Source organism: Panthera onca, chromosome A3 (genome assembly GCF_046562875.1).
Source record: "Panthera onca isolate mPanOnc1 chromosome A3, mPanOnc1 haplotype 2, whole genome shotgun sequence".
NCBI classification, from domain to species: Eukaryota; Metazoa; Chordata; class Mammalia; order Carnivora; family Felidae; genus Panthera; species Panthera onca.
Window position 1 is genome coordinate 89,799,374 of NC_138341.1, and position 21,049 is coordinate 89,820,422.

General features: G+C 43.6%; 1 protein-coding gene across 1 annotated transcript in view; it reads left to right on the plus strand.

Moving 5' to 3' along the window:
* The window catches only part of LOC132676363 (catenin alpha-2-like), an 81,731-nt gene extending 76,591 nt beyond the window's left edge, over window positions 1-5,140 (plus strand). Inside the window, exon 3 of the mRNA XM_081795129.1 lies at window positions 4,865-5,140. Coding sequence (XP_081651255.1) covers window positions 4,865-5,140 — 276 coding nt within the window. The remainder of the gene's footprint in view (window positions 1-4,864) is intronic.
* The last annotated feature ends 15,909 nt before the right edge of the window (window positions 5,141-21,049 follow it).

Sequence of the window (21,049 nt, forward strand, 5' to 3'; positions counted from 1 at the left end):
TCCAACCCTTCTCCCTTAGCGAAACAAGATGTGGCGGAAAGACAGGTTTCCCCACAGTGTAGTTCCCAGATTACGGTATAAGGTGCTTTCCGCATAGGTCCCGCATAGGTTTTCAAACACTTCTACCCTAGTGAAACGACATGTTAGTTGAAAGATGGTTTCTGCACAGTGTTGTTTCACAGAGTTGAGTATATGTCACTTACCTGGTAGGGCCCGCATAGGTTTTCAGACAGTTCTCACTCAGGTGAAAAGAGATGTTAGGTGAAAGGTTGGTTCCCCAAAGTGCTGCTTGACCGGGTTGAGTGTATGGCACTTTCCCCAAAGGTTCCACATAGGTTTTCAAGCACTTCTAACAGTGAAATGAAATGTTACTTGAGAAATAGTTTCCACACAGTGTTACACTGTGCTGAGTACACAGCACTTTCCGCACAGGGGCGGGAGAGGTTTCGAGCACGTCTAACTTGGGGACAGTGGGTGGTAGTTTCTTTGAAAGAAGCTTTCCCCACAGTGTTGTTTCACAGAGTTGAGTGTACGGCACTATCCTCCTAGGCAACACATTGTTTCCATCAATTCTTAGCGGAAGGAGATGGAAGGAGCCAGATCGCTTCCCCATAGTGCTCCTTGACAGATTTGAGTATATGGCACTTTCCGCGTAAGCTCCACATTGGTTTTCAAAGACGTGTAACTTAGTGAAACGTGATGTTAGTGGGCAGACCTATTCCCCTACGTGCTGTTTGACAGAGGATAATGGCACTTTACTCATGAGCCCCACAGAAGTTTTCGAACACTTCTACACTTGTGAAACGAGATGTTTAACAATGGTTTCAGCACAGTGATGTGTGACAGAGTTGAGTGGCACTTTCCGTGTAGGCCCCTCATGGGTTTTCCAAGACTTCCAACTTAGTTGAACCAGTGGTTTTTGAAAGTTAGTTTCCCTACAATGATGTTTCACAAAGTTAAGTCAATGGCGCGTTCTTTATACTGACAGACCCAGGATTTCTCCACTTGTAACAGTGAAACATGATATGAGTTCCAAGATTCCTACACAGTGTTGTTTCACAGTGTTGCCTCTAGGGCACTTTCCTTGTAGGTGTTGCACGGGTTTTTCAAACACTTCTAACTTAGTGAGCCAAGGTTTCATTTGAAAGATGGTTTCCCCACAGTGCGGCTCTACAGATCGCAGTATATGGCACTTCCCTCCTAGGCCCCCTTAGGTTTGCAAACACGTCCAACTCAGGGAAACAAGATGTTAGTTGAAAGATGGTTCGTCCACAGTATTCTCCCACCGTGTCGAGTATATGTCACTTTCCACATCGTTCCCCACATGGGTATTCAACCATGTCTAACTTGGCAGTACGACATGTTAGTTGAAAGATGATGGTTTCCGCATGGTGCCGTTTGAGAGACTATAAGGCACTTTCGGTAAAGGCCCCGCAAGTTTTCCAAACATTTCTAACTTAATGAAACGAGGCGTTCGTTGAACGTTAGTTGAACATTTACTTGAACTGTTACTTCCCCACAGTGTTGCCTCACAGAGGAGAGCAGACGGCGCCTCCCCTGTAGGCACCATATAGGTTTTAATCACTTACTGAAACCAGACGTAAGTTGAAAGGTTGTTTCACCACAGTGTTGCCTCACAGAGTTGACTGTATGGTAGTATCCCAATAGGCCCTGCAAATCGTTCAAACACTTTTAGCGTACTGAAGCCAGATGGTAGTTGAAAGATAGTGTCGGGACACTGGTGTTTCACAGTCTTGAGCTTATGGCGCTTTCGTGGCGGACCCCCATGGGTTTATAGACACTTCTAACAGCGAAACCAGATGATATCTGAAGATGCGTTCCCCACAGTGTTGTTTCACAGCGTTCAGCATATGGCACTATCTGCATAGGCCCCCGCATAGGTTTTTCAAACACGAAGTTCGAAGTTTGTGATAACATTTGCAGGGTGAAATGGTGGCTGTGACATACACTCCATCCTGTGTAAAAATATTGTGGAGAGACTTTCTCTCAACTAAAATCTCATCTCACTAAGTGAGAAGTGTTTCAAAACCTATGCGGGCAACGATGAGGAAAGTGACAGATATTTGAGGGCATGAGAGAATACCGGGGATGAACCAACGTTCAACTAACATCTGGTTTCACTGAGTGGGAACTCTTTCAAAACCTATGCGGGACCTACACGATAAGGGCTGTATACTTAAATCTGAGAGAAACAATGTGGAGAAAGTACCTTTCACCTAACTACCATCTGGTGTCACAAAGGCAAAATGCTTTGAAATCCTTTGCAAGACCTACACGGAAAGTGCCATACCCTCAATTCTGTGAAACGACACTGTGGGGAAACCATCACCCCACATCTGGTTTCACTAAGTTAGAAAGGTTTGGGTACAGTGTATGCGGGGCCTAGGAGGATAGTGCCGTTTCCTCAACTCTGGCAAGGATACTGTGGGGAAACCATCCTTCAACTAACAACTTGTTTCCCAACTTACAACTGTTTGAAAACCTATGCGGGGCCAATAACGAAAGTGCCATGTACTCAACTCTGTGCAACAGCGTGCTGAAACTTCACCAGCACACATCAGGTTTCACTATGTTTGGTGTGTTTGAAACCCCGCAGGGGTCCTACACATTAAGTGCCATATACACCACTCTGTCCACCCACACTGCGGTGAAGCACTCAACCAACATCTGATTTTACTCACTGAAAACTCTTGGAAAGCCTATGCGGAGCCGACACGGTACATGCCATTTACTCAACTCTGTGAAACAACAGTGTGGGGAAACCATCTTGCAACTAACATCTCGTTTCACTTAGAACTGTTTGACAAACTCTGCGGGGCTTGTGTCGTAAGCACCATATATTCACTTCTGTGAAACAGCCTTGTGGTGACAAACTTTCCAACATCAGGTTTCACTAAGTGAGAATTCTGAAATCAAATGCAGTGCCTACACGGTGTGCTCTAGATACTCAACTTGGTGAAACAACACGGTTGCCATACCATCTCTCAACTAACATCTCTTTTCACTCAGTTAAAAATGTTTGAAAAATCTGTGCGGGGAACAATGAGGACAATGACTTATACTCAACACAGTGACAGATTACTGTGGAAAAACCGTCTTTCAACCAACATCTTGTTTTCACCGTTAGAAGTGTTTGAAAACCTATGCGCATCTTAGGCGGAAAGTGCCATGGACTCCACCCTGTGAAACAACACTGGGGACAAAGTATCTTTCACCTAACATCTGATTTCCCCAGGCAAAAAAAAAAAAAATGGTTTCAACTCTTTTTTCTCCACCTACCAGGAAGGAGGCAAGCACTTAACTCTGCGAAATGGCACTGTGGGAAAAACCTTCTTTCACCTGAAATCTGGGTTCATTAAGTTACAAGTGTTTGAATACGCCTGCGGGGCCTAGGCGAATAGTGTCATATACCTAACTGTGAAACAACACTGTGGGGAAACTGTCTTTCCAATAACACCTCAGCTTACTAAGTTAGAAGTGTTCGAAAAAGTATGAAGACGCTTGCTGAAACTGTCTTAGAACTCAGCTCCATCAAATTGCACTTTGTGGAAAACATCTTGCAACTGACATCTTTTATCACCAAGGTAGAAGGGTGTGAAAACCTTGGTTGGGGATCGATGGGCAAAGGGACATTTACTCGACACTGTGAGAGAATACTGTGGACAAACGATCTCCCATCTAACATCTTGTTTCACTAAGTTTAGGAAAAAAGTGTTTGAAAACCCATGAGGGGTCTATGTGTGAGGGGCCATATATTCAACTCTGTGAAACAAGACGGTCGAGAAAGCACTTTTCAAGGAACGTCTGGTTTCATTGAGAAAAATTTCCCAACCCTGTGAGGGTCCTATGCATTCGGGAAGTGCCATGTACTGAAAACAGTGGAACAAGGACCTAGAGAGTCCTGGACTTTGTCTGCTTTTCTTCCTTTTCCCATCTTTGAACGGAGTGAGCAGTGACAGTGCTATGGCTGCCACGTGGCCCCCATTGTTGCCCCAGAGAGTGGAAAGGGGCATCAGTGCCCTCTTGGTGTAAAGGGCTCTTTCTGAGCTGACCAGCTTCTGGAGTCTCCTGCTCTTGTGTCAACTTTGTGCTTTTCAGAAGGAAGGCCCCTCCATCAGGCAGAGCAATGAGGCAAGTTTGCTCCTTTCCCCACCTCTTGCTACAAACAGCCCATCACCAAGCTCAGGGATACGAGGGCTATCCTCCTTTGGGATAGCTGATGCTCATGGCTGTCACTGAGCAGGGGACCAGGTGGGTAGCTGACGCCCACCCCTTGGTTCCTGCTGAGTGAATGCCAGCTCCATGGTTCATAAAGGTGAACAAAGAACGAGTCAGAAAGGCATTAAGGGAAAGTGAATGGCTGCAGCCAGGACCCAAGTGTGCAACCTTTCCAGCAAATGGGAATGTGATCAACGTGGACCGGACACGTTAAACTTCCTTCCCCCCTAGGCCCAGCATGGAGGCCAGCATGCGCCTAATACCTCTGGCCCATCCTCCACACAAACAGATCTCAGCTGGACCCCTTACCTTGCCCATATGCTGCATGTAGTCCTGAAACAAATATGCCGGCCCTTTTACCTCAACCTCTAACATACTACCCACGGGCTGGTCCACCCTGGACTTTTGCAAGACCCATCTATTACTGTGCAAGACTGAAACGTATGAGGCCCAAGGCATACCTTGACATATAAACAGCAGTATCATGAGATTTGATAAGCCTAGGGCAAGAGTTCTTCATTAAGGATGAGAATGGGATAACGTTTAGAACAAACTGACAAGCACGATATATTAGCAAGCTGGCTTGCTCACAAGTCAGAAGACCTTTTGTGGGATTTGGCTACAGGTGTTGTGCAAAGGGAGCCACTCGGAGCCCTGTGAACAAGAGACCCACATTCCTCCTCAAGAAGTAGAGGGCAACTGTGGCCTTTTGTGTGCTTCTCTGCCCGTCGTATCAGAAGAGAGGGCCCCAGTGACACCGAGATATGAAGAAGGTGCTTCCATGGGAGGATCGAGTGATGAGAACAAGGCCTGGTGCAGGAGACGTTCCAAAGACTTTGAGTTCTCTGGTCAAGTCATGGAGCAGGCTGCACAGGCACATCCTGTCTCTTCCTCTGCCTGAGGCTATGTCCATCCATCAGGATCAGGGGTCCATGTGGCTACCCATTCCTGCGATGCAGTAGCTTGCTCTGAACTGAGGGCTCACGGACAGAATGTATAGGTCTCTTCAGCGATACCCAACTCTGAGAGCCCTGTCTAGACTCAGGAATGTTCTGGAACCTACATGTGCATCTTCGCAACTCTTGTTTACAAGGCCACCCCATGGTCTTGGTGTGTGAAGTGAGGTCAAGAGAGAAAAGCAGAAATGGGATAAGAATGACTACCAGGGGATGTCAAAGTTCTGCATTCAAAAGGCCCCCGGTCAAATCGAAGAAGAGATATCCATCTTCCCTCACCCGGTAAGCACAGGTGACGCAGCATCCACTGCCCTACCTTCTGGCTGAGACTAACCATGAGCACAAGCATTCCGCCTGGGAACCTTCATACACCCTAGGTTTGGAGATGGTCGCATAATTCTGAAACCAAAATGAGAGGGGGCGCCCATTGCAATACCTAGAGCATAACCACAAGGACTATGCTGGACACCGAGGCTGAAAGAGGATGACATTATTCAAAGGCACTGGCTCTGATAAACATCATGCAGCACCACTTTTGAAGACAATGGTAAGTGGTGGAGCTTGAGACCCAGACTGCCAGAGTGCTTCCTCACATATGGGATGTGGAGGATTTTGAGAATAAGTACCCAGCAGTCTCCTACCAACCTGGCTGTAGCCAGAATAAGCAGTGCTTGTGGGTTAGGCAATGGGAGCCCTCTGAAGGAATACACCTGGGTGCCCTGCATTCTGATTCTAGGAGACAGAGATTTCTGGCTATGTCTGTCCCTCCCACACGTTCTGTCAGTTGATCGAGGCCCCACTTCTGAGCTAGGTATCTAGTTCTGCTGGCTCTTACTCAGGAGTGTGGAACAAGGAAATCATCCCCTGTTCCTGGAAAGGGCTTCCCCTGGGCTGACCCTCACCTTGTCCGTACTGCTCATGGGCAAACTGACTGCTTCTCACAAGGAACACAACGCAGTCATCCAGGATAGTGAAGCAAGCTGGCTCCCCTTCCCCTTCCATACCAGAGCAGGACAGTCACCAATCTTCCAGGGAATAAAGGCCATCTTTCCTTTGTTAGTTCAGAGCCTGAGGGCTCTCACTGAGCACAGGAGCAGAGTGGGAGTTTGATGCATACCCGGTTGAGCTCCTTGAGCTTCTGATAGCTCCATAGCTCCTCAGGGAGAAAACAAAAGGTTGGAAATGCAGCAAGGTGAAGGCAATGGGCATAAGGGGCTCCAAAGTTTGGCATACACAGTAGGAGTTGGGAGCCACTTGGAAAGGAGGTGTCTTACTTCATTTGCCCTTGGCCCAGAAGAAGGCCAGCTCCCTACCCAAATCTCTCTCACCCAACTGACAAATGAACACCCTTTGAGGGGACCCTTCCATTGGCCTGGGTCTCCGAGTGACCACATACTTCTGGAACCCAACGAATTGATGAGGAATGAGCCCTGTGGCCAAAATCTGTCCCACAGTCTCCAGCCGGGACTGAATCAGACTCCCAAGTGAAAGGCAGAGGATATGACCGTGAGACAATGACTCTGAATGGATGATGGGAAGAATCTTGCCTCTACAAGAAATCAAAAGATGTGTAAAGGTGGAGAAAGAGGGTCAGAGCTCTTCAGAGTTTGAAAGGGGAATTATGTGGCAAAGGGAGGGTCCAGAAGCAGCTCCTAGCAACCTGGCTGAGGGAAGAAGAGGACACACCAGAAGCCTTAGGCAACAGTGCCATGTAGCGTCCACAACTGGGAGCCGTTTCAGCAAGAAGCCTGCCTTCTTCCTTCAGAAGGGCCTAGAGAACCCTGGACATTGCTGCCCTTCCTTTTCCCATCACTGAATGGAGTGAGCAGTGACAGTGGTGTAGTCAGGTGCCCCCAGGTCTTCCTCTGACGTGTGGAAAGCGGCACTGGGCCCTCTCCCTGTAAAGGGCTCTTTCTGTGCTGACCAGCCTCTGGAACCTCCTGCTCCTGTGTGAGCGGTCTGCTTTTCAGGCGGAAGGCCCCTCCATCAGGCAGAGCAATGAGGCAAGTTTGCTCACTTCCTCACCTCACGTTACAAACCGCCATTCACCAAGCTCAGCAATAGGAGCCTCCCCTTTGGGATAGCCGATGCTCATGGCTGTCACTGGGCTCGGAACTGAGTGGCAACCCGAAGCCCACCCCTTGGTGCCCGCTGAAGTGAGTGCCTGCTCTGTGGCTCCTCAGGTTGGAGGAAGACTCAGGCAGAAGGGAAGTAATGGAGAGAGAAAGGCTCCAGCCTGGACCAATGTGCGTTCAACATTTCCATCCGATGAGAATGTGACCGGTTTGGGTGGGACATGTTAAACTTCGTTTTCCCTGGGCAGGGAGGCTATCTCCCCCCCCCCCTATTGCATCTGGCCGACCACCCATACACACAGTTCTTGGCTGGACCCCTTCGAATGGCCTAGGACCCCGGATGCCCATGGAGTCCTGAAGCCAAAATGCCAGGGCCCCTTTGGCTCAATCTGTGCCACAAGTCACATGAGCTGGTCCATACTGCACATTTGCAAGTCGGTGCTATGACTCTGAGTGACTGGATTTGTGGGGATCACAAGAGGAACCTGGGACTCATGTGTAAACCTGCTTGATAGGAGTCTGTGTTGGCTACTTTTTTCTCAACTTTCTCCAAATCTCATGTGTGGTGAAGATCTCTGGCAGTGTGTGTCTCCATTGCCACCCTATTGTTTAAAGAGGGTTTGTATGGACATTATTCATGTACAGCGTCTCAATAATATCCTCTTCTTTCATCCTGGTGTGTTGGTGGTGTGTTTGTGATGGGAATAGAGGTATTCTATCGGGCCCTACCCAATTTGGTTTCAGCGTGATGTGGTTCTGCCAGTTTTCAGGGTGTGTGAAGGTACCCGGGGGAAGGCTTGTGTGTAGGCTAAACCCGAGTTTAACGTGGATGCCACCTCCTGTGTGGGACATTAGGAAGGGTAGGTCTGACTCACCTTCTCTCACTTTCCCCCATGGTCATTTGAAAGTACAGCTTTGATTTCCCTTTAGTCATTTTTCCCCATTTTTTATTTTCTTTCTTATTCTCAATTTACACACTGAGTGTATGTGACTGTCCCATACATGGCCCAGTTACAAGGATGGGAAGTGAATTCGCAGGCAGATCTTTAGCCAGTGGAGGGTTCTTTCTCATGTCCCAGAGGGCAGTTGATGCTCCTGTCCCTGAGCTCTTGGTTTTTAGTAGTTTATTATAAGAATCATAAATAATTTATCTTCCTTGGAAACAAGGGTCTCCCTGAAATCATTTCAAAGCCCTTGTCTCAAAGTCATATCATTTCCTATTAAGCTCTGAGTTGGGTACCATCCTGGTGAGTGGCCAAATGGGCCTTGCAGTTTGGGTATCAGAGTTTGTGGACATCACCAATCCTAGAGCATCTGCAAGTGCCCAGTAAAGAATGCTTGTGTGTAGTCTGAGCCAGAAGTTTTAGGAAAGGATCCGGGCTCCTGTCTGCATCAAGAGTTGATTACGAAATATATTTTTTTGCTGATGGATGCAATTCCCCTGGGAGATGCAGTACTGCTAATATTCATGCACATCCCATTGCTGCTTTTCTAGTTAGGTCTCCATTCGTGTCTAGGAGCCATGGCTGTATGTATGTTGCCAGTTTCCCAGTCAAATCCTGAGGAAATTGAAGGTATATTGGTCTAATATCCCAGAAGAAACATGTCCCTTCTCTCCCTGAGCACAATGTGTTGCTTAGCTGGCAAGGTATGCACATATATGGGTATCCAGTTCGACTCCCTCCCCTTACTAATGGAGATCCCTTCTTTTTGACAAAACGCACGTTTCTTATAGGCAGATTGTTCCAGGATCTGGTCAGCACAGAAAGTACCTTTGGGTGGAATCCTGCACCAAGACCTGCTTCCAAACATTTGCCCATCAGCCAGGAGCACATCTTGGCTACAGCTATATCACTGCTGCCCTGTGTACTGTTGGCAATGGCAGGACACTTAGCATCAGTTCTTTCCCTCTGCTTCTGAAGGAAGAATCTGGGCAGGGTTCTTGGTGATGGAGCTTTCAGGTGGAACGTGGGGACATCACTGTTTGACTAATCCCACAGGTGTTTGTCCTTCCTGAGTGAATCAAAGAACTGTGGAAGACTGTGCTAGTCACATCACATCTTTATCCCTGATGCTGAACTCTGACACACCCTCCAGCCATTTTCACCCCTTTGTTCTATTTTAACTCTGAGTCCTCCCTGCAGTCCATTCCATGTGATTGTCTTACAGTCATATCCTGGGTCCTCAACCGGGGATTCTGGTCTAGTCATTGTGACTTTGACACATGTTTGGCCAAGGGACCCCTGGCTCTTCACCAGGATACTTTCCCTTGTATGCTTGTTCATCTCTGCATGAGTGGCACAGAACTCAGGTTTCTGGCCACGCAGGCCTGTTTTTGTGTTTGTTTTGCCACGGACAGATCCTCAGATCCTGTCAAGTTTTCAAGCATCTTGAAAAGACATGAATAACTATAAAATGGGAGGTTGTTACAGTATCCAAATGATTTTCAGGACAAGATCTATGTATTTTCCATGAGTGCTACCTTAACAATATATGACTAGAAAAGCCAACCAGCTGTAGTATACCACTCTGCCTTTCCAACAGGGAACTAGTCATAACTCCGTGACTAAAATCAGAAAATCCTCCTAGATTATGTCTGTGAATGTCCCCTAATGAAATCCTCACTAATGAAAGAGCAAGGGAATCTGAAGGGATGCACCAAGGTCCAAACTTCTTCATCTCAGAGGAAAATTGTAGAAAGCTTCATATGAGCACACTAGCACTTTTCCCGAGGCAAAGTCAGTGTCCTCACCAACATAAGTCAGCCAGATCTAAGGGGAGCATCCTTTAGCTGCTCTTAAGAGTCTTGTGTGCAAAAGGGCTTTCACTCTTTTCCATTCCTTTCCTTCAGTGATAGAACAATGTTGGTTTAGGGACTCTTGTCTAGCTCCTGGCTCACACCCAGGAAATGCACTCTGGTCTTTTACTTATTGAGTTGACTTTTTTCTATCCTTATCTCTGCAAGGTATGGACTTTGCACTGACAAACCATTAGTATCTCAGGATGAAGGAAGTTCAGGTATTTCAGGAGGTGAGTAGAGAGCAGGCAGTGACCATCTGGGTCAACACAGTCCTGCCAGGCACTGAGTTCTCAGTAACAGAAGAACCTTTCTTCTCCAACATCAAAAACTACTTGCTGTGTGGCAGCACACCACCAGAGTGGGAACTTGCCTAGGGTTTCTTATCACTGAGGACAGGCCAGTCGTTCCTGATTCTGACTGCTGCTCTCAGTCTAGCTGGAGGGGAGATGAACAAAGGTATGAAAACAAGATATTTGAAAAAAAGGGCAAGATCTGTAATCATGAAAACAATGAGTGTGCTGTTAGGACACAATGAGTAGGGAGACACTGGAAGGTATGACAGGCCTCACTGAGGTGACATTTGCTTAGGTAAGAATGACAAGAGGGAGACACACTGCACATGCCCACAGTGTGTCAGGAAACGATATTGCTGGTGTAGAGAATAGGAGACAGAATTGAGTTTGTCCATTAGAAACATTCGAAAGGTTGAAAATGTGTCTGTGGGATCCTGGGAGGGGAGAGGAAGGAAGGAGGCAAAGAATAGACCAGAGCTGGGACCTAGTAGACTGTTAGTTATGCATTCCTCTGTAACAATATTATCCAAATACCTTGAATATTAAAGCTACAAATATTTAATAGCTGCAGATTTTTATGAGAGAGCAATCCAGGTACAGCACAGCTGCATGACACTGACTCAAAGTCTCTATGAAGCCAGGACTGTGTTGTCAATGGACACTCAACGAACTGATAATTTAACCCAAGCTCACTCACACGAGCAATGTCACAATTCAGTTTGAACTGAAAGCATGTTTCAATCTTTTGACCTGGGAACTTGTTTCTTTCTCTCCTGTATAGGGGTCTCATACAGTAGTCCCGAGTAGTGCATGATCCCCCATTTTAGGGGTAGAGGAGAGAGAAAGCAATTGAGGACAGAGAGCAGATGGAGGGAGGGAGAGAGAGAGAGAGGAGAGACAGACAGAGATGGAGAAAACACAAGACTAAGAAGAAAGTGGCAGAATTTATCCCATGAAATCCTGAAACGGATCACTCCAACTGTGTTCTGTTGGCTAGAAGGAAGTCACTAACAGTTTAGTGGTTTCACAAGGAGTGAAGTTTGGTGACTAGACATGGATCACTGTCTTTGTCCCCTGGGGAAGTCTAGGAGAGTGTGTTCAGTAGGATCACCCAGAAGTGATAACAGTGGCTACATTTTGGAAATGGCTGTAAGTGATAAGCATGCAGCCTCACTCATCATTAGAAAAATGAACAAAGGACAATGGATTTGTTGTAATTTCTCACCCAGCCAAAATATTTCACCAAACTCCTGAAACTAGACCCCTTGTTGGGCATTAGAGATAAGGGCATGCATGTTTCAGTAGTGAGAGGGACCTCAACTCTCTTACTGGAGGATCATTGTTGCCATGATTTCAGTTGCCATCACCTTTGATTCTGATGGTGAGCTGTCTGCTTCTAGAAACCAAAGACAGTGGTTGGAGATTTGCACAAGTAATTCATGTAGGCATGTGTTATCTCTACTTTGACATTAAGTGCCCTGAATGGCACACCTCCTCAGAGAGGATCCAAAACCTCTGGGAGCAGGACCATGATATACCCCTTAAAAATGTTGGTGTCAAAACCCTTTAATGGACCATGACAAAATGAGTGGCTATTAATACATTTCCTCTTTTTTTAATTTAAATATTAGTTAACATGTTGGTTTCAGAATTAGAATTCAGTGATTCATCACTTACATATAACACTCAGTGCTCATCACAAGTGCCCTCCTTAATACCCATAACTCATCCACCCAATCTCTCCCACCTCCCTCTATCAACCCCCAGTTTGTTCTCTATCATTAAGCTCTATCATTTCTTCTCTTCCTCGCCTTCACATTTGTTAAATTCCACATATGAGTGAAGTCATATTATCCTTGTCTTTCTCAGATGGACTCATTTCGCTTAGTGTGATACATTCTAGTTCTACCCACATAGTTATAAGTGGCAAGAATCCATGCTTTTTGGTGACTGAGTAATACTCTCATGAAGACCAAAAGCTTCTGCACAGTGAAGGAAACAATGAAAAAAACTCAAAGCAGCCTACCAAATCGGAGAAGACCTCTGCAATCATCATATCTGATAAAGGGTTAAGATCCCAAATGTAGAAATGACTTATCAAACACAACACCCAAAAAACAAACCACCCAGATATGAAATGGGCAGAAGACACGAAGAGACACTTTTGCAAAGAAGACTTCCAGATGGCTAATAGACACATGAAAAGACGCTCAAACACTCATCATTAGGGAATGCAAAGCAAAACCATAATGCGATACCACGTTACACCTGTTAGAATGGCTATAATTAACAACATAAGAAACAACAGTTGTTGGTGAGATATGGAGAAATGAGAACACTCTTGCACTGCGGATTGAAATACAAACTGGTGCCACCACGCTCTCATGATTTTTTGAAGGAAGAATTTAGAGAGCACTCCAATAGTTACTTGTTGTCATTTCTGTGTATTATTTAGGGCATTATGAGCCGGTGAAATTTATTCCCTATGAGAAGTAGAGGAAAAAAATTTGAACACCAATATGAATGGATATTTAAAGATATGGAGTAGGATTTACTCAGTTAAAATGAAAATAAAAACAAAAACAAAACAGTTTACCCAACCAAATAACCAAATTCACATTGATTCCACTCTGTGGAAAAAAATGCTCCAATGTCGAAAAATAGTACAGGCTGTGACTAGCTTTGAATGCCAGGATTTTAGTTTCTTCATTTTCCTTATGTTGTCTTTCCAAATGATACAGAAAGCCACTGGCAACTGTAACCTGGATTTGCTTAAGCTGCTTCATAAACAAAGAAGGGGAAGTCTATAAGGAAGATGACACAATGGAAGTTTCCAAAGAGAATGATTTCATTGTCACAGGATTAGAGAAGCTGTTGGAAAAATTAAAGAGGCCTAGAAGTTTTCTGCCAACATGCTATAATTTGGTGAGACAAATTGCCAGAGAGTACCCAGTCCATTCCGGTTTAATTTTTTGTTCTAGGAGTAAATACACTGGTGACATTATCACACAGCTTTTGTTCAATATATATATACTTTTCCAAAAGCTCTACTTCATTCCTTTTACAAGACCTATGTGCTACATTTTCCTTTTGGGAGAAGTTTTCTTTGAAGTGCAGGTCTCTATTTTAAATGACCCTTTGCTATTGTCTACCATCCCTCCTAACCCCATGGACGCCCCCTTTCACTTCTGTCTTCCTCATTGGAAGTTATCTCCACATGGCACAGGTCACATTTTGTCATGGTCAGTAATAAAGATATAGTGGTGGGCACAGAGCAAGGATGGGTGGTAAAGAAATTCATACAAAATGAACCTGTATTTGAGTTGGGTCAAGATCATCACAAGTACAGGCCCACGATGGCAAGCATGGATTATTTCCCACTGTTATTCACTGCAAAGCCTCCTATATCTATCCGTAGATTATTTTCATCCTGGTTTTTCTTCAACGCTTGTACAATTACAGCTAAATATTTCTATATGCAAGGGAGCAGGAGGAGGCCACATGAGGAGGAGTCTCTGTGCTCTGTGCCTTAGAGGACACTGTAACTTCCTCCAAGGTAGCTCTTAACCCACTGCAGGAATGGCAAGAGTGCCATAACTCAGTTCTCATGTAATTCACCTAGTAAATGAATGGATAGGTCCTCATTTAATTTTATTTTTTTTCAGTGTATTTTCTTTTTTTTTCTACAAATCCAGTCAGTTAATGTGCAGAGCTATATTTGTTTCAGGTCTACAATATCACCCTGTGCTCATTATGACAAGTACACCTCTTAATCCCCATGACCAATTTCACCAACCTCCCACCATCCACCTCTAGTACTGTCAGATTGTTCTCTATTGTTAATAATTTGTTTCCTAGCTGTTGCTCTCTTTCTCTCTCTTTTTTCCTTTGCTTGTGTATGTCTTCAATTCCACATATGAGTGAAATTATTTTATGGTATTTGTCTTTTTTTTGATTTATTTCACTTAGCATCATACTCTGTAGCTCCATCCATGTCTTTGAAAATGGAAAGATTTCATTCCTTCTTATGGCTGAATACTATTCCATTATATATATGGAATATATATATAATCCATTCATTGATGGCTACTTGGGCTGCTTCCGTATCTCCACTATTTCAAATCATGCAATATATACACAGGTGCATATATCCTTTTGAATCAGTGTTCTTTTATAGCTTGGGTAAATACCCAGTAGTGCTACTGTTGGATCATAAGGTAGTTGTATTTTTAGCTTTTAGAGGAGCTTCCATATTGTTTTCCACAGTGGCCACTTTGCATTCCCAAGAATAGTTCCTTTTCTCCACATCCTTGTCAACACTGCTTCTTTTGTTGTTGAATTTTGCCATACTGACAGGTGTGAGGTAGTATCTCACTTTGGTTTTGATTTGCATTTCCCTGATGATAAATAAGCATTTCTCATGTGCCTGTTGGCCATCTGCATATCTTCTTTGGAGAAATGTCTGTTCATGTCTTCTGCCCAGGTTGTAACTGGATTATTTTGGGGGGAGGGACGGTGTTTGTTTTATATCAGTTCTTTACACATTTGGGATATCAGCAACTTATTAGATATGTCCTTTGCAAATACCTTCTCCCATTTCATAAGTTGCTTTTTAGTGTTGATTGTTTCCTTCACTGTGAAGAAGCTCTTTATTTGATATAGTCCCAAGAGTTTATTTTTGCTCTAGTTTCTCTTTCCGCAGGAGACATATCTTGAAAGAAGTTGCTGTGGCTGATGTCAAAGAAGTTACTACATGTGTTCTGTTGTAGGATTTCTCTGGTTTCAGGTCTCACATTTAGGGTTTTCATCCATTTTGTGCTTATTTATGTGTATGGTGTAAGGAAGTGGTTCACTTTCATTCTTTCGCATGATGCTGTCCCCTTTTCCCAGCACCATGAAAAGATATTGGATATTCCTTCCTGCTTACTTGAAGACTAATAGAACATTATTTGTGTGTGCATCTGTTTTTCTATTCTGCTCTATCTCTTAAACCTCATTTAGTTAAATTGAAGTTGATTAGCTAACAGTGTAATTTTGGTTTCAGGAGGAGAACCCAGTGACTCATCACTTACACATAACACTAGGAGCTCAGCCCAACAAATGTCCTCCTTAATGCCCATCACCCATTTGCCCATCCCCTCTCCCAACACCCTTCAGCAACCTTCAGTTTGTTCTCCATATTTAAGAGTCTCTTTTGGTTTGCCCCACTTCTGTATTTTTATCTTATGTTTTCCTTCCCTTCCTCTGTGTTCATCTGTTGTGTTTCTTAAATTCCACATGAGTAAATTCATATATACTTGTCTTTCTCTGACTGACTTGTTTCACTTAACATAATATACTCTGGTTCCATCCATGCTGTTGCAAATGGCAAGATTTCCTTCTTTTTCATCACCTAGAAGTATTCCAGTGTGTGTGTACCACAGCTTCTTTATCCACTCATCAGTAAATGGACATTTGGGCTCTTTCCATACTTTGGTTATTGTTAATAAGGCTGCTATAAATTTGGAGTGCACGTGCCCCTTTGAAGCAGCACTCCTGTATCCTTTGGAGACATACCTAGTAGTGCAATTGTTTGGTCATAGGGTGGTTTTATTTTTAATTTTTTTTAGGAACCTCCATACTGTTCTCCAGAGTGGCTGCACCAGTTTGTATTCCTACCAACAGTGTTAAAGGGTTCCCCTTCCTTTTTTTATTGTTTTTATTTATTTTTGAGAGGGGGAGAGGGGGAAGGGCAGAGAGAGAGGGAGACACAGAATCCTCAGCAGGCTCCAGGCTCTGAACTGTCAGCACCAAGCCTCACAAAGGGTTCGAACCCTAAACAGCAAGATCATGACCTGAGCCAAAGTTGGACGCTTAAGGAACCTAACCACCTAGGTGCAAGGGTTCTCCTTTCATCACATCCTCGCCAACATCTGTTTTTGCCTGTGTTATTAATTTTATCCCTTCTGCCAGGTGTGAGTTCGTATCTCATTGTGTGGTTTCCTTTGTATTTCCCTGATGATGAGTGATGTTGAGTATCTTTTCGTGTGTCTGTTAGTCATTTGGATGTCTTCTGTTCCCTCGATCTGTGTGTCTATTTTTGTGCCAGTAATACAATTTGAAGTCTGCAATTGCCATGCATCCAGCTTTGATTTTCTCTTTCAGGAGTGTTTGGCTGTTCGTGGTCTCTTATGGTTCCATAGAAATTTTACGATTGTTCTAGTTCTGTGAAAAATGATAGGAATTGCATTAAATGAGTAGATTGCCCTGGGGACTATAGACATTACAAACATATTTGTTCTTCTGATCTATGAGCTCAAATGTCTTTCTATCTCTTTGTGTAATCTTGGAACGCCTGGGTGGCTCAGTTGGTTAAGCATCCGACTTCAGCTCAGGTCATGATCTCATGGTTTGTGGGTTAGATCCCCGCTTCAGGTTCTGTGCTGACAGCTCTGAGCCAAGAGCCTGTTGAGGATTCTCTGTCCCCCTCTCTCTCTGCCCCTCCCCCACTCATGCTCTATCTTTCTCTGTCTCAAAAAAAACATTAAAAAAAATCTCTTTGTGCCATCTTGAATTTCTTTCATCAGTGTTTTATGGTTTTCAGGGAAAGGTCTTTCTTCTGTTTGGTTATTTATTCTTGGAATGTTATTCTTTTGAGCACAACTGTAAATCAGATTGTTTTCTTAATTTCTCTTTTTGTGGCTTCATTTTTAATCTTGGGAAATGCAACAAATTTCTGTACATTGATTTTGGATCCTGAGACTTCACTGAATTCACATATAGGTCTGAACCATTTTTATTGTGGAGCCTTTAGGGTTTGGTATATGTTATCCTGGAAACATGAGAGATTTATTTCTTCCACACTTCATTGGATTTCTTTTTATTTCTTTTTGTTGTCTGATTTCTTTGGCTATGTATTTAAGTCCTACATTGAGTGCAGGTGGTGAGAGTGGACATCCTTGTGTTTTTCCTGCCTTATGGGAAAAGCCCTCAGTATTTGCTTATTAAGGATGATGTTAGCTATGTTTTTCATAGATAGCCTTTAGTATGTTGAGTTATGTATGCTCCCTCTAAACATACTTTGCTGAAGGGCTTTTTTTAATATAGTGAATGGATGGTGTACATTGCCAAATGCTTTTTCTGCATGTATTGAAATGATCTTTTGGTTCCTTACCTCTTATTGATATCATGTATCATAGTGATTGGCTTCTGAGTATTGAACCACACTTGTGACCCAGGAATAAATCCCAGTTGACCTTGGTTAATGATTTTTTAATGCATTGTTGCATGATGTTTGCTATTCTTGTATTGAGATTTTTTGCATGTAGGTCCATCAGGGATATTGGCCTATAATTCTCTTTTGTAATGGTGTCTTTACCTGGTTTTGGTAACAGGGTAATTCTGGCCTCAGAGAATGAATTCAGAGTTTTCTTTCCTTTTGTATTTTTGGGAATAGTTTAAGAAGAATGGGTGTTAAGTCTTCTTTAAGGGTTTGGTGTAATCTGTCTGTGAAGCCATCTTATTCTGGATATTGCATGTTGGAACTTTATCAATACTGACTTGATTTCTTTACTGGGTACCAGTCTGTTCCAATTTTCTGTTTCCTCCTGTTTCAGTTTTGGTCCTTTATATGTTTCTAGGAGTTTAATAATTTCTTCTAGGTTGGCAATTCACTGGCACGTAGTTTTTCATAATATCCCCTCACGAGATTGTATTTCTGTGGTGTTGGTTGTTATTTCTCCTTACTCATTTGTTATTTTATGTTATTTTAGTGTTTTCTTTTTTTCTGTGATAAGTCTAGAAAGAGTTTTTGATTTTTGATTTTGATTTTTTTTCAAAGAGCCAGCTTCTCCTTTCTTTCATCCCTTTTATTGTTTTTGTCTTCTTTCTTTTTTTTTTCTCTTTTTTCTTTCATTTCTCTATCATTTATACCTGCTCCAATCTTCATGATTTCATTCTTTCTGCTGGTTCTAGGTTTTATGGTTGTCCTTTGCTAGCTCCTTTGAATTCCAGATTAGGTTGCTTACCTGACATTTCTCTTGCACCTAGAAGTAGACATGTATTGCTAAAACTTCACCTTAGAATTTGTTTTGCTGCATCCAGCAGTTTTGGACCATTATGTTTTCATTCTAATATTTTCCCATGAACTTTTTAAAAATTTAAATTCAAGCTAGTTAACATAGAGTAAAATAATGATTTCAATAATAGAATTGTGATTCATCACTTACATATAACTCCCAAGGCTCATCGCAACTAGTGTCCCCTTATAGCTTATCACCCATTTAGCATATCCCCCATTCAAACCCCATGAGCAAACCTCAGTTTGTTTACGTTAAGAGTCACTTATGCTGTGTCTCACTCTGTTTTTATCTTATTTTTGCTTCCCTTCCCCTAATTTCAACTGTTATGTTTCTTAATTCCACATGAGTGAAACCATGCTATATTTGTCTTTCTCTGAATGACTCACTTCATTTAGCATTATACACTCTAGTTCCATCCACCTTGTTGCAAATGGCAATATTTCATTCTTTTTCATCACCGAGTAATATTACATTTTACATATATACCACATCTTCTTTATCCATTCATCAGTCGGAGGATATTTGGGCTCCTTCCATACGTTGGCTATTGTCCATAAGGCTGCTATAAACTTTGAGGTGTTTGTGCCCCTTCAAGTCACCACTCCTGTACCCTTTGGATTACTTGCAGTGCCATTGCTGAGTCATAGGGTACTTCCATTTTTAACTCTTTGCAGAACCTCCATACTCTTCTCCAGGGTGGCTGCACCATTATGCATTCCGACCAGAAGTGCAAAAGGATCCCTCTTTCTCTGCATCCTTGCTAACATCTGCAGTTGCCAAGTTATTAATTTTAGCCATTCAAACAGGGTGGTATGTCATTGTGGTTTTGGTTTCCCTGGTGATGAGTGATGCAAAGCATCTCTTCATGTGTCTGTTACCATGTGAATGTCTTCTTTGGAAAAGTCTGTATGTGTTTCTTTTGCCCATTTCTTCATTGGATTATTTGTTTTGAGGGTGCTGAGTTTGATAAGTTCTTTATAGTTTTAGATCTTTCCACACAGTTTTAAACTTTCTTCTCCTCGTCCTCCTCCCTCTCTTCATCCTTCATTTCCTCCTCTCCCTTTCCCTCCGACTCTCCTCCTCCTCCCTCCTCCTCCTCCTTCTTCTTCTTCTTCTTCTTCCCCCACTGTAAGGTACATCTGTCTTCTGTATATGTGGTTTGGGTTTGGTGTGTGTGGTGTGTATGTGGAGTGTGTTTGAGTGGTATATGAGAGGTGGTTCATTTGGAAATTGTGTGCTGTACTTATCACCTTAACACTGAACATTATCCATAAGCCTGAACTTCACCCTAACACTTGTCCTCTGAGACCTTTGTGGAGTGCAATGTACCATTGCTGGGCATGCTGCTACCATCTCCCAGTGCCTAAAGTTAACAGTAGTCATGGATCTGACTCTTTCCAAGCCTGAATCTCAGGTTGGAGGTAACAACAGAAATGGAACACATGACTGATGTAAGGTTATTCAGCCCCAAGCAGAGAAAAAACAATCATGCCATTTGCAACAACCAGGATGGAACAAGGGAGTTTTAGTCTGAGGGAGAATCTTACCCTAACTCACACTATTAGCATAGCCCCTGAACAGAACCTTATGTATAACTATCCCCCTAAAACTCACCCTCACCTCAGCCCCCTAAGGAAGGCTCTACACTGCTGGCAGATAGTCCCCATCATTTAATAGGCCCTAACCCTAGCCTTAGCCATGGCTCTGCCCTACCTGGTTCCAAATTCCAGATGTGGGGAAACCATGATTTGGGGACACAGAACTGATGCGAGATTACTTGACCATGTACGTACTAGGAATTGATGCCTTTTCCAATAACTGGACCAAGGTTTCAGAGTGAAACCTTTACCATAATCCACAACAGCTTAGCCCTTGAATGTAAACCTGAAGACTGACCTTCACCTTGGCCATCGCCCTCTACTCAGTCCTCCAGGTAGGGCTTTTCCCTGCCAGCAGATAGGCCCCTACCATTTCCTGAGTCCTTACCCTATTTCTAGCATTGGCACTGGTTCTAACCTGGCCCAAATCCTATGTCTGAGGAAAATCCCGATTTGGGATACATAACCAATGCAAGATTATTCAGCCAGGAACACAGAAGGAATCCATGCCCCTGGCCATGACTGGTATGGAAAAAAGAATATGATTCCAACAGAAAATCTAACTTGGCTGCACACCAGCAGCCCAGTCCCTGCACCCTAGGCTGCACCGAGGTTGATCCTCACCATAACCCTTGTCCTCAAAAGACCTCTACAGTGAGGGCATTGTGCCTTGCTGGCAGATAGGGCTCTATTGTCTCCTGAGTCTTAAATCTAACCTTTCCCATGGATGTGGTCTTCCAAGCCCACATTTCAAGACTTAGGAAACAATGGATTGGAGACAAATGACCAACTCAAATGGCTCAACCAGACGCATAAGAAATGGTGCTGTTGCAAAGATCAGACCTGAAGCAGAACCTAATGCTGACCCTCACACTGACACTTAACATCAGCTGAGCCTTCTGTGTATCTTCCCACTGCAAGAAGTAAACCTTTATCATTTTCCTCGCCCTAACCATAACCTTAGCCAAAGCCTTGACCCCATATGGCACTGAATGCTAGGTCTGACAAAACTACAGATGTGGAACACA